Source organism: Mus caroli, chromosome 14 (assembly GCF_900094665.2).
Source record: "Mus caroli chromosome 14, CAROLI_EIJ_v1.1, whole genome shotgun sequence".
Classification (NCBI taxonomy): domain Eukaryota; kingdom Metazoa; phylum Chordata; class Mammalia; order Rodentia; family Muridae; genus Mus; species Mus caroli.
In genome coordinates this window covers 111,087,670-111,101,619 of record NC_034583.1, presented here as the reverse complement: position 1 = coordinate 111,101,619, position 13,950 = coordinate 111,087,670, and the positions used below count along the sequence as shown (strand labels likewise).

At 47.7% G+C, this 13,950-nt stretch overlaps 1 protein-coding gene across 2 annotated transcripts in view; it reads right to left on the bottom strand.

The window, feature by feature from the left end:
• Nucleotides 1-13,950, bottom strand: part of Ubac2 (UBA domain containing 2) — a 138,126-nt gene that overhangs the window by 14,335 nt on the left and 109,841 nt on the right. For both annotated transcript variants that reach the window (XM_021182051.2, XM_021182053.2), the window contains one exon: nt 9,050-9,295. In XM_021182051.2, coding sequence (XP_021037710.1) covers nt 9,050-9,295 — 246 coding nt within the window. The remainder of the gene's footprint in view (nt 1-9,049; nt 9,296-13,950) is intronic.

Below are 13,950 nucleotides of genomic sequence, written 5' to 3'. Positions count from 1 at the left end.
AAGTCGACATGGGCACCACAGGAGAAAATTGGTAGGACTAAATTTCAGCTTCCCTGGTCACCTTGGCCACAGGCTTTGGCCACAGCCCAAGCCTCTGTTTTAGAAAGTTGTGGTAACTGAGGGCACTACTGAGTAGCCATGTGCCATGCCACATGGCAAACATGACTTTTCTCACCTGTGTGGCCACCAAGGAGGTGGTGTAGTGCAGTGTGTGTGTATGTGTGTGTACACGCGCGCGCATGTGCGAGCACGTGCATGAGGAGCTTCGAAGCCCCAGCTTTGACTGGGGAATCTCTTGCATAGGCAGATCACATTGATTTCTAGATTAAAGGCATCATTACTGTCTTGATTTGACCTCAGCACTCATAAACACCGCACACAAGTGCAGAGTGTACAAGGTAAGGTCTCCCACATATTTTCCAGAAAAACTCAGAACATGAGCACAAGAGCATGTCGTTCAGCACGGACCAAGCCTGCCTCTGCCTGGGATAGCATGCATCCTGTCTGCTGGAGTCAGTGACTGTGATGCTAACTAGTTAAAGTCCAGCGCTTTAACAGGGGGCAGGTCGGCTGGCAGTGTCTGTCCCAGCCTCTCAGTCCTTTTATTCCATCCTTTGCCAAGCTTTCGAACATGTTTTTTTTTTTTTTTTTTTTCCTGGCTAACTTTAGTTCTACACAAAAATTATTGAATGTCAAGCCAAAACTAAAATTATCTCTGCTACTTGTAGCTGTACATATTTTGACAGAAAAAGATGTAACGCTGTCAAAAATGAGATACAGTGAGTCAAGATTTCCCGTGTCTCTCTCTCCCCGAGATGCGTCCATTTTCCTATCTTCAGTCCTCAGCTCTCACTCCTGAACCTGGTAAGCCCCTGACCAGCAGGGTGAGTTTCAGCTTCCCAATCCACTTGACAGCCAAGCTCTCCTGCAATCCTGAGGGCTCTTCTGGACTCAGTTCTCTGCTTTATCTCACCACCCCCCCCCCACCCCAAGCTCTCAGGGATGATCTACTCCTCTTTTGTGGGCCTGCCACGACTGGCATCTTTGTTGTCCCACTCTGAGATTATGCTGGTGGCTTCTTGATGACACAGATGCTATTCACACTTTCTCCAATCTAATCTGCACACCAGTGTGGGCGGCCTGCACTCAAGCCTCCCACAGTAACACCACCACAACGGAAAGCCGGCAGTACAGTGTCTGAGACGTCTGTCCTGCTTTAGAGGTTCACGGTTCCCATCCTAAACCATGTCTCCCCTCTTCCCAGAGCTTTCCTTACTGAGTACCCCATAAGCAGACATGAGTTTACTCAAATGGTCTGATTCCTTGCATTGTGCTCCCGCATTTCCTGGGGGCTTTCCCCTTCTTCTGTACAGGCCCAATTCTTCTTTCACATCCATATCAGTTTCACTCATCAAAGTCCTCCTTCCTCCCCATCTCTGGCCAGGTTCTATGGAGTCAAGGAGCTGATTCCATACAGAATAAAACCTGGGGTCTGGGTTTCCACATGTGGTCGTCAGCAAACCAAACTAGTTGGTTCTTAAGCTGATTGGGTGCTTCTTCGTTAGGCACTGTGAGCATCTTGGAAGCAGAGCCGTTTTCTTTCTGAAAGAGCCTTTTCTGTTAGAGCAGGAGCCTCACACCCTTGCACAGTAGCTGTGGATGGGGGTCCCAGGTACACAGAGGACATGTCCCCTATGTCTCCCTCTCTCAAGCTCCTTTGTGAGCATTACCGAACCCAGGACATGAACTCCTTGAGTGACTATGAGATCAGAGCAATGGGTAGTGTCCACTCAAGGAAGGCATATAGAGAAGCAAGTGGTCTCTCTCATCTCAGTGATGAGCTGAAGCACAAAGCATGGGCACACAATCTGGAAGGAGCGTGATGTGTGCACACGTAGCGCATCGCTTCATCAGGAAGACTGCAGCATACCTTGCTTAGAAAACCCATTTTACAATCTCTGAAGAGAGGTCATGGCTTACTGCTCTGGAAATTCTGGGCTTCTGGCTATCTGATACCCTCTGCATACTAGAGGGCTCTGAATGCTGGGGTAATAGTGGAGGTCCATGAAATCCCAGGCTTCTCAATAGAGGGGAAGTACAAGTATGCTCTGTCTCTGAGAACTGATGGAGATGGGCTTTGGCAGGAAGAGAAGGGATGGTCTACAGAGAGAGTAGACTAGATGCTTTGTGTCTTACCTACAAACTCACTTATGGTCTAAAAGTAACTAGAAAATGAGTCAAGGAGAAAACGCAGCAGAGAATTAGAGTTGCTTGTCACTTTTATACCTTCAAAGAGAAGTGTTGTCATTTATCTGTCTTCTTAAATTCATGAGACTCTACAGTGCTCCTCTTTCTCATGAAAACACCAAAACAGAACGGAAAATAGAAATGATTTTCATGAATGTCACCTAATGAGTCAGGCTTGGAAAAGTGTTAGAATTTTGATCGATCCTATCATTCTGGGCTGAATTTCATCAAAAAGGTCAGTAAGAACACTGACAAGCCCTCGAGGCCCAGCAGCCGCCTCTACAGGAGGCGCGGATCCACATCAGCAGCTTTTAGCTTTGGCTTCACTTGAAAACAGAGACCTGCATCTCGTTTTCATTTCACTGCAGATTTTTATCGACCCACATCTGACACTGCACACTTACCTGCTTAAGGGAGAAGAGTCATAAAGGAACCAGCTCTAGCTGGTTGGGCCTTGTTGACAAAGAAGCACAGCAATTTAATGAGAATTGTTCTCGAATCAAATCACATCAAAAAGTAAAAGAGCAATGCGTGCACGCTGTCCCACATGGCGGCATCTGAACTCAGACCTGTGTGGGCCTGTTCCCCATCAGGTCCCAGGGTCGCCTTGAGATGTCCACACAGGTAAAGGAATCACTGTCACCTCTGCCTGATCCTGACACTTTACTGTGACCGCCTCTTTCTCCTGCCACATCAAGGTCAGGAGGTGACACACTGCCTGGTTCACAGCTATCCTCAGAGACTGGCTCTGCATGTTGTGTGGAAAAGATGCCAATGAAAACAGCTGTGCCAGAGAGGCCAGGAGCTGACAGAAGCTTCTGATAACAAGGAAGTAGCCAAATGGCAGCAAGAACAGAGGATGGCACCTGCCAACATACAGCCTTGCTCTCTAAAACACGTGAAACTCACACACATGCTGCAATACACGGGAATTCTGAAAGCGTGAAGGCAAGTGGAAGAAGCCAGTCCAACAATGGCTGGTGCAGGCTCCACTCACCTAGACCGTCTCATGAGGCAAATTTTCAGAGACAGAATGGGCCGGGAAGATGGGAAGGCTCAGGAGTGTTTGTCAACAGAAACCAAACTTCTTTTTAAAAAACATTTAAATTAACTTTTAAAGTTGGCATTCAAAATAATGGTTTCATATGGATTTCTTCATCTATACATACCACCACAGTTGGTTCTTATTTGCCCCTCCCCCATCCTCTGCCACCCATCTCTGGCTTCCTTCCTCCCCACAACTGCTACCTCCTTTTGTTTTCTCATCACATGTATCCACTGCTCTGGACACAGGGTTTTTAATTGGATACTAACAATGATCTACGTGATTATGGTAATGACGCACAATTCTGTGGCTAAGAATTAGTGACCTGTATACTTCAAGTGGGAAAATACTCAACAGGCTACTTTGGATCCACTAGAAATATTTATTAAGTAACAAATACTGAGTAATGAAAATAACTGTCACACTGAGCAAGGCAGGTATGAGTCACTGTGCAGGGTGCATGGTACCTGACAACGCTTGCTGAGGGGAGATGAGGAGAGAAACAATTTTCACAGCCACAGAATTTTCCTAAGGGTGGGTGAGAGAACGTAGCTAATGAAGATCAACCCCTTTCGGAGGAAATCATTGAACTGCACGTGTGAACGATGGTTATGCACTTTCAGTAGCATTAACACCTGTCCTTGTTTGGATAAAGACTACTTATTACCAAAACAGGTGCAGGCAACGAGGAAGTACCGGGAGGCCCAGTACACGGAGCATGGAGCACGTTGACACCAACAACTCCACTGTTCTGTTGGCAAGTCTCCCAGCAGGCTTACAAAACACGGCAGGCTTCACCTTAATCCTGATCCTAAGACAGAGTAGCTGAGGGTAAGGCTTACTCTCCAGTGCGTGTGCTGGTACAAGGGATCCACAGTGAACAGAGAACAAGTGAGTCCATACGAGTGAGTGAGCAGAGCAGAGAATTCAGGTTTTCTATAAAACACTGAGCTGGAAAGTGCTGGCTACGTACCTCTAGGGCAGGCATTACACATTTTAAACGGTAAAGGCCATGTAATAAGTATTTAAGGCTCTGAGAAGCTAGTGGGGAAACTGAGGCTATCATGTAAGGACATAATAGTAAGATTAATTAAAAAAAAACACAAAACTCTGGACTGTTCAGAAGATGGATGGGATGCCAACAAGTCAGATGGCAGTGAGCTTTGTTCTAGAAGTTGGAGGTTTTGGGAGTACTGACTAAGAGACTTGCTCCCAATCTGGACTATGACCCCACTTTCTAAGAGGCAAACTCTTGCTGCCCATGGCATGACAATAGTAAAGCTCCAGAGATCTCCTGGTACACAACTCTTAGCCTATCTTTTTTGTTCCCATGGCAACCACTGGATTACCTGTGTCTGGATTACAGGTGTGTAGATCACCTGTAACTCAGAGCTGTCTCCCTAAAAGCAAATTTCATTTGTGATCATGCTTCATACTGTGAGCATGTGGGTGTTACTAAGAAAAACTAAAACTGTTTTGGCCTTAACATGTTCACACACCAGTCAACACAACACTTTTAATGCATTGGGGATGGGTTGGGGGAGGGAACTTCCTAACACACAAAGCCATTCTCCAGGAGACAGCACTCAAAGTCTTGAAACTTAATTCAAATATTATTCACAGAATTAGATAACAAAACAACAACAACAAACCCTCAGCCAGGGCAGTGGTGGCACACGCCTTTAATCTAGGCACTCAGGAGGCAGAGGCAGGTGGATCTGAGTTTGAGGCCAGCCTGGTCTACAGAGCAAATGCCAGGACCTCATAGAGAAACCCTGTCTGGAAAAGAACAAAAACAAACACAGACCCAGCAGTTACACAGGCTGCTCCCGCCTGCTCGGTTTACCTGCACTTCCCACTGTCTGCCCAGCGAACTGCCTCAGGGAGGAACTCGGCACACACTTACACTTCCCCCCGAAGAGCCCTCTCTGAGCCCCAGCCTCCGTGATGTAGACACTATGTCAATCTTGTCCTTGTGAGTTCTTAGGGAGGAAACGTTATAAAAGCAACTGATGAAATCAACATCACTGGTATTTAGCCCACCCTTCAGCCTTTTTGCCCATGGAAATGTTAGGGGTTAACAGAAAGCTCTGGTCTCTCATCTCAAAGCTGGGTCCCCTGGCTGGGAGGGAGGCTATGATCACCAGGGAGTGTGTTTTTTCTTTTTTCTTTTCTTTCTGTTTTTGTTTCAAGCAGGTTCTCTACTCACAGCCCAGGGGTAAGCTTTCAGGAGCCCAGGCCACTCCATGGCCTATGACTGTCCTGTGTCTGGATTACCAGCATGGGTGGCCACACACCTCATCTGTCACCATCACTCCTTATAGCTCTCAGTTCTTAAGCAAATGCAATCCCCTGCTGTCCCACAGCTGTTTGGGGACTCTAGTCTTCCTCCCCTCCCCTGGGCTTTGCAAGCCCACCTGATGGCCTTGTCTAGATTCCTCCACACACACTGCACTGTGCAGAGGTGCCATGCCCCAGCGCTGCACAGGGCCTAGCAGGGGCACCACCCCACCCTACCTTCTGGAAGCAGCTCAGGCAGCTGCTTGCACACGCACAGGGCAGCATGCTGCATTAGTGTCCCAAAGGGCACAAGTGAGTAACGTTCCCATAGTTCTGTCCTTTCAAGAGCTCATGCCTTGGCCGGGCAGTGGTGGCGCGCACCTTTAATCCCAGCACTTGGGAGGCAGAGGCAGGCAGATTTCTGAGTTCAAGGCCAGCCTGGTCTACAAAGTGAGTTCCAGGACAGCCAGGGCTACACAGAGAAACCGTGTCTCAGAAAACCAAATAAATAAACAAACAAACAAACAAACAAATAAAAAGACACACAGATGTCCTGCAAGGTCAAGCTGAAAACAAGTCAGGACAGACTGAAAGTCTGTGATTAGGCTGACAAAAAGGATAAAAAGAAACTGAAGCCGATAGGAAGAAAGCAGGAAGTTCAGAACAGGGTAGCCAGGAAAGGAGCTGTTGCAGGAAGAACAGATGCTTATGAGGAGCAGTGAAGCCTCCTCCTGTCATGGGGCTACTAGTGAAGGCGCTTCAATAGATGGAGCCCAAGGCGGCCCCTCTGGCAGGATGCTGAGAGGGTCTGCGTTTGCTGGGAAGCTCTTGCATGCTTTGCAGCCTGGAGAGCGGTGTCCCGTGTGATGCCTCTTGGGGCTTCATTCATCTGGACAGAGTCAGTCTACGAGGAACTTCATGAGGCCAGACCAGAGGTAGTGTGCCAGATGTGCTTTGGCCTTTCACAAGTCTTCTTCAAGTAGTTATGACCCAGAAATGCTTGCGTGCTTGACTCGGGCTAGCTGACTTGAAAACTGGCTTTAGTACTCAATGTGTCCTTCTGTGGCATGTGCCTGTCATCTGTACATTCAGTCAGGGCAGCGTTGAGGGCAGTGGGTCAGACATGGTAACTGCTCCCCCAGCCTTGTGTCTCCAGTGGATCACAGTCACTTTGCTATTGGGTCTGGCTTGTTGCTACCAGGGCCAGTATCTGACATTTCATAGGCTCATGGGCTTTGTGGGGATTTGTATGTTTGATTTTACTTCTGTTTTGGATTTTTGAGACCAGAATATCACTGTGTATATAGCTCTGGCTACCCTGGAACTCACTTGTAGTCCAGGCTGTCCACAGACTCACAGAGATCCTGCTACCTCTGCCCCTCCAGTGCTTAGGTTAAAGTCTTCCATGGGCGGAGCAGGTTAATGCCCTCAAGTCCTCTACTTAAATGTAAAGAGAAGTGGCTTGTGGGTAATAAAATGCAGCATTTGGATTTACTGGGATAGCCAATGACTTGGCTGGTCATCCAGGAGACTGGAAGGTAGGGCCCAAGGACACCTGAGGGAAGTCAAGTGCACACAGATAGAGGAACATGTTGGAAGTGTGGTGGCTGTTATCTCAGGCTAATTCCTACCATGGATGTCCATCACAGAAAAGGCACCACGCAGGAGATAGACAGAATGACAGCAACATTATTAATGTCTATCTCAGTACCAGCACAGGAAGAGTAGCCATGATGACATGGATGGAGGTTACAAATGGGCCCTGTGTACCCAGGATGATCTAGCTACTGCCATCATGGACTATCTAGTCTGCTATCAGCAGACAGCAATGAACTGGATACACTATCACCTTCAAGAAGAAATGGCTATTTAGTGACAACACTGGGCACTGATTACCTGGAGTCATGACTCTGTATGCTGAAGACTTGCCTCAGCATGACTGTATTTATACACAGGGCCTTTAAGGGTTAATTATGGCAAAGTAAGGTCATTAGGTGGACCCTAATCCGAAAGGAACAGTTTCCTTATAAAAGGAGGATTAGGGCTCAGAACAAAGTACCTCAAAGTCAGGCACCCTGGCACGCTGTGTACTTTGAACTGAAGGACCCTGGAAGCCTCAAAAGCAAGACCTCTCTAGCCTTTTCCTACCATCACTCATCCTGGGGCAAGTCACAGAGACTAGAAACTCACTCACCCAAAACACACCCCAGAACCAACAGAGGCGTTCTTCCCTCTTTCTGAAGACTCTTATCTCAGATGGTCCTATCAGGTACCCACGAGGGGAGGAAGCTACAGAGAGGCCAAGAAGTCTGCATAAACAGGCTCTGCTGGGTTCTCTATGCTACCACACCACACCCATCCTTTCACTCTTCTCAGGGGTCTTGTAGGATCTACTGCCTCCCTCCTGTCAGTCACAAGGCTTCACTTCAGTTCTGTTGACTGTAGTCGGAATCCTTCCCACACAGCTCCCTACTCTTGGTTCTCACACCTACGAGTGAGTCTGTAAGCCACCTCCACCCCCACCTCTGGTCTCTTCACAAGAGCACATGCCAGCCATCATGGAACATGTCATGGGTATCTGTGTCACATGCTCCAGTTGCTTCCAAGTCCAACAGGGCTATAAGGAACAACTTAGGTCTCTGTCTTCTATCACTTACTCCCCTAAAGACAAACCCTGGACCCCACATTCCAAAGACGGCAGACTGGACTTTAATACTTGAGGCCACCCTGAGTCCTAAAGCCACACCTCTTTTACCTGGGGAAGGCAAGATAGAAGGATGGCAGGAGAATCCTGCATCTCTCACCACCCCAAAAGATGAAGGAGGAAGCAGGAAGTGAGGGGTCCAATGTGCTGGTCACAGTGTGCGAGGAAGAGCAGATCAGGAGGTCTTAGCTGGGCATGGAGCAAATTCCCCTTTTCCTGTCTCCCTTGGAAGACAAGTGTCATGCCAGAATTTTGGCTAAAGTAGTATTTGTAGGTAATTGTGCGATGGCTCCGGGTTACTGCGGGCTCATCTATGAAGACACAGCATTTATATGATGTAGTCACTGGCTGTTCCTTTAAGGTTTTCTGATCGTGGTATTCTCTTTAGCCAAGGAAAATCATACAACTTTCCCCTGTTCCCCTTCCATGGCACATGACTAGCACTTTCAACAGGAAGACATTGTGGCTTTGACAAGATTACAAACACTGATAAATATCCTATCTCATTAACTAGGTCGGTGTTTCTCTTAGAAATAATGCTAAGGATATGAATGTCCAATCTGATCAACTGTTCGGCTGTAATTTTGTTACCTTAAAAACAAAACAACAGAAACCCCAGACACTAACAAAAGTGACCTGACAGACCTGCACTCTCCTTCTCCAGCAAACACATCAAAGATCAGTGTGAAGCACAGGAGTGAAGCCGAGGCCACCACACGTTCGCACTCGTCACAGTGGGAGGAAGCGCACACCTCTGGTCACGCAGGCCTTACCTGCTGCTGCCTTTGACGCCTCACTTGTGCAAACTGAGAGAGCATCAGCTGCCGGTCCAGCTGCTCCATCCTCTGCTGCCTCTGGATGTCCACGGTGGCTCCCATCCCAACCCTGGCCTCGCTGGTGGGTTCTGAAGATGAGAAGATGGGCTCAAGGGCCCAGGAGAAGAACTCGGCCATTCTGCCAGGGATGCGAAGCACCTGGTGAACCTGGAGCACTTTGCGGTCATAGCACATGCCAGAGATCTACAAGGAAACATCCAACTGGTTATTCAAATGCAAGCAAGACTGACGTGGAGTACTAACAAGGAATCAATCATCTCAGAGGGCATTCTTCTAGTTTGAGCAGTATCACTACGTCTTATCAAGTGGCAGACATCAAACAGTACAAACAATTCAACCTACGTGGTAAAACAAACGTATTCATCTGGAGTTGGCAAATCCTGACCATTTTACACTGCAAATACAAGTACGGTATTTAAGGATCAATGTTTCGATTTTAAAAGACTTCCAGAGGCTGGGAGATAGCCTGTACTCTGGTGCTTTCTGGGCTGCTTGTGAACCTGAGTTCAACAACCCAGCACCCAGGTGAAAGCCAGGCATGGCTGCATGAGCTTGTAACCCCAGCGCTGGGGGGCTGAGACAGCTGGGACCAGGTGCAGGTGCGAGCCATCTGAAGGAAACAGGTGGGTGACACACCCCGAGGAAGGCTTTTGGCCTTCAAGCTTACATACACACACCTCTGAAATTAAAAAAATCAGATCCACAAACAGACTGATTTTCCAAACAGTCTCACCCTGTGCCAACTCTGTGGCACCATCACTGTCTGATGGCCACAAGAGAGACACCTGACCCGAGAAGAACCGCCTCAAACTCTGGCTTTACTCACACAGTGCTCAAGTACGGACATTTCCCTAGATGTTTAGCTATGCGTTACTATTAGTAAGCAATTAATACATCTGTAAAAATATTTTTCTTTTTACAAACAAATCTAATTTTTTTCATCTTTAAAGCCATTTATATGGATGAAAAGAAACCCCTCAATATCGCTTTCTGGATAAAAATGACCATGAATATTCTTCTAAATATATTAAAAAAAGACTTTGACTCTAACTTTTAGGATGGGAGTATTCACACTAGACAAAAGAGTTTAATGACCTTTTTAATAGAACCAGAAAAGTATACCATAATATTTATTTGTTTGCTCTTGCTGTTTTACTGAGACAGGGTCATGTTATAAGTAGTTCAGGCTGGCCTGGAGCTTCCAATATTCCCGCCTCAGCCTGCTGAGTACTGGGATTACATACACACTACTGTTGGCACAGGACACTCCAAACCTAGGAGTTAACAGTGCAACCTGTGACCTGCAGACCAGTTGCCAAGCCAACAACCACCATATCCCAGAACCCACGTGGCTCACCTCCCACCCTTACTTGTGTTACAGCATTCTCCATATAAACAGGGAGAACACCCCCTCTCGCTCTCTCTCCTCTTCTCTCTCTGCCACTCCCTTGTCTCTCCCTCTCAATAAAACCTCTTCACGAGGAACCGCCTTGGCCTAGTGTGCTCCTTGGTGACCCGCTGTACTAACACATCAACTTCCATGCTGAGCTTCAGTGACTCAGGCAAGAGTATCTCAAGAACCTGCTCTGAGAACACTGTAGAGAACAAAGGAAGGAAACTGCACACACAGCAAGATTAGTACTTAGTGCACAGGAAAGACAGTGAACACATGAGGCCATGGGACCGTCAGACACGCTCTGTGAAGGAAGTCACAGTGATTTAGATGAAGACCTACTCGAGCCAGTAAGGACCCTATTTCAGGATGACAGGGTGCCAGGGAAGACTGAAGACAAAACATCCCAGCTGGAGAGAAGGTGCCATGGAGGATGGACAGACAGTGAGTGGGTAGAACACCAGTCTGGGGTCCAAGGGAACAGTTAGGGAGAGAGAGCACATAGGCCAGTGTGCACGATTTAAGCTGAGAGAGTAGGTAGCACAGGGAGGCACATGAAGGAACCCAAGGGCTTTGGGGTGAAGGTGAGCCCAGGGAATCTGGTATCAGTGGAGCCTTAAGGAGGATGCCAGAGGGGACCAGGCAGCAACGGCAAATGCAGCAGCTGAGAAGCAGTGAGGATGGGGCCCATGGAGGCCTCTGACCTCAGGGCAATTTGGAGCAGAGTCAGGAGCAAAGGATAGAATGGAGCAGGCTCCAGAGGGCACAGTGAGGAACTTGAACTTGTGGTTTCAAGTCATTCCTGTGGCTCCACTATCAAAATAGTACCAAACAAGAGAGAAAATGAAACAAAGATTTCCATGTGCAGTGAAACCAGAGAGCCTGTGTGAACCTGAACCTCACTCACACAGTGGAGTGACGGCAGGACGTGCACACATCTGCAGATGTGCTCCTGAGACTCAGCTCAGAGCCCAGAGCCAGGGCTGTAGGAGACAGCAGTGAGGTGGCTGGTGACCCAGGTCTGCTTCTTCCCCATGCCCCCAGTGCCCCATCTCCCACAAGGTGAAGGAAGATCCTGAGATGGAGAGTGAACATACAGAGAGCCTGGACAACACCATAGCCACACACCATAGAACCAGAGGAAGAGGAAAAGGGTGTGGGGACAGTAGGATTACAGACAAAGAAAGAGCAGCTGAGAGTTCTTCAGGGTGATCAAGATATAATACAAATAACATGAACCTAAAATATAATCCAAAGTTAGGTCAAAGGGTTAGCAGGTAAAGGTGCCTGCTCCTAAGACTGATAACTTGAGTGTGGGTTTGAGAACTCACTCGAGGAAGGAACCCCAACTTGAACACCCGGCACCCCATCCCCACCCCCACAATAAACAAATGGTGGAGACTTGAATATACTAGAGTTTGCAAGAAATAAGAAGATGTCAATCTACTTGTAGATGCACTGAAGTGCACAAGAGGGAAATTCCTAAAGGCATCAGAGAGCCTGAAGGAGAACTTGACATACTATGAGCACATGCTAGGAATAAACCATTAGGAATAAACCCAGTTAAAACAGGAACCCTGAGAGGGAAAACCAAAAGCAGTGTAAGGGCCACATGCGCACACACAGGCACACAGTTTACATGTGTGGGTATTATTTATTTATTTATTTATTTATTTATTATATGTAAGTACACTGTAGCTGTCTTCAGACACACCAGAAGAGGGAGTCAGATCTTGTTATGGATGGTTGTGAGCCACCATGTGGTTGCTGGGATTTGAACTAAGGACCTTTGGAAGAGCAGTCGGGTGCTCTTACCTGCTGAGCCATCTCACCAGCCCCATGTGTGAGTGTCTTGATGCATGTATGTATGTGCCCCATGTGTGTGTCTAGTACATGCTGAGGTCCTGAGACTGAAGTTATGGATGTCTGTGAACCACCCCATGTGGGTACTGGGAATCAAGGAATCAAACCCAGGTCCACTGCAAGACCAACAGGTATTCTTAACCATGGACCCATCGTCTCTCCAGCCCTGCAAAATAAAAAAAAAAAAAAAAACCAATAACAAGGTGTCTGCTGGTCCTCAGAGTCCTCGGGACTATCCAAGGGTTACATTTTTTAAAGCACTGTGGTGGGAAAATGCTGCTGGGCAAGAATGAGGACAAGCTTTATGACGTCACCCTTGTCTGATCAAGCCAGTGGTGAGCTGGCAAAGCCATCCCACAGGTGAGGGGCATGTGGGCAAGAGCACGCATGGGAAAGAAGAGTTCACATGTCTCTAGATCTTCTGTATGACCCCAAGTTGTCAAACACACCACACAGGCTGGCAACGTTTCAGTTCACAATGCATTAGAATCGGTCAAGCTGTGAGTATCCTATACTTGATAATCATATCAGCCCATTCCATGGAAAGATATGATACCAGTAAATACATTAAAACTTTGCCCAATTGTTACCCAGGTCTCCACAGTATTACTTATGCTGTATTAATACTCCCAGTGTTTTCAAGTCGGGTTCACTAGGCCAAGGTGGTTTGAACTCACTATAGAATGACCTCGAAGTTCCGATCACCCTGCCTCTGTCTCTACCATAGTGCTAACACTACAGATGTGCACTACCAAGCCCAGTTTCTATGTGCTTCATGCATGCTAGCAACACTGTCAACTGAGTTTCATCCTCAGCCTGAGACAGGTTTTTCTTGAATGCCATGTTTTGTTGGAAAAAATATTTTAAAATTAGAGTATGAGCAGGGAAAAGAGTTGGGTTCTAGAGCACCAGCTGACATCCACAAAGCGCTGGGTGGCTTTGGGTAAGAGTTGTCTTCCTAAGGACCTGAGTTCAACTCCCAGCACTGAGACAGGGCTGCTCAAAGCCACCTGGCAACCCCACTCCAAAGGCTGACACCCTCATCAGGTCTCTGAGGGCAATTGTGCTGACATGTGTATGCACCAGAACACTCATGCACCCAAACACGTGCACACACACGATCTTAGAATCAAGGCCATATCCTAGGATCTGCATTGCTACAGACCAGAACTAACCAGGGTCAATGAGGTCTTCTGAGGTAGGAGGTCCAAACATCAAGGCGAGGTCCAGCAGCACAGGTCACTGCTTAGACAGCAGGCGACCAGATAAAGCAGAAGGGGGCGCATGCCCACACTTCGGGGCACGCAGGTCTAGGATGGAGCACTCAGCTAGGAGGCCAGCAGCCCTGTTTAGGAAACAGGACGTGGATGGCAGCAGACAACCTTGGGTCGGGTCCACATCTGTGGAATATCTAGGCCAAGAACCCAGGGTGTGCCCGACATTATAGGTGGAAGCCCCCATATGGTAACAATGGAAGGTAGCTCTTCAAAAGTCTGAGAACGAGAAAAGCACCAGGGTAGCTAGGGCGCAGGGTCTGCTGACACTCGCCAGCTACCCACAACACCCGCCACAGGATCTTAAG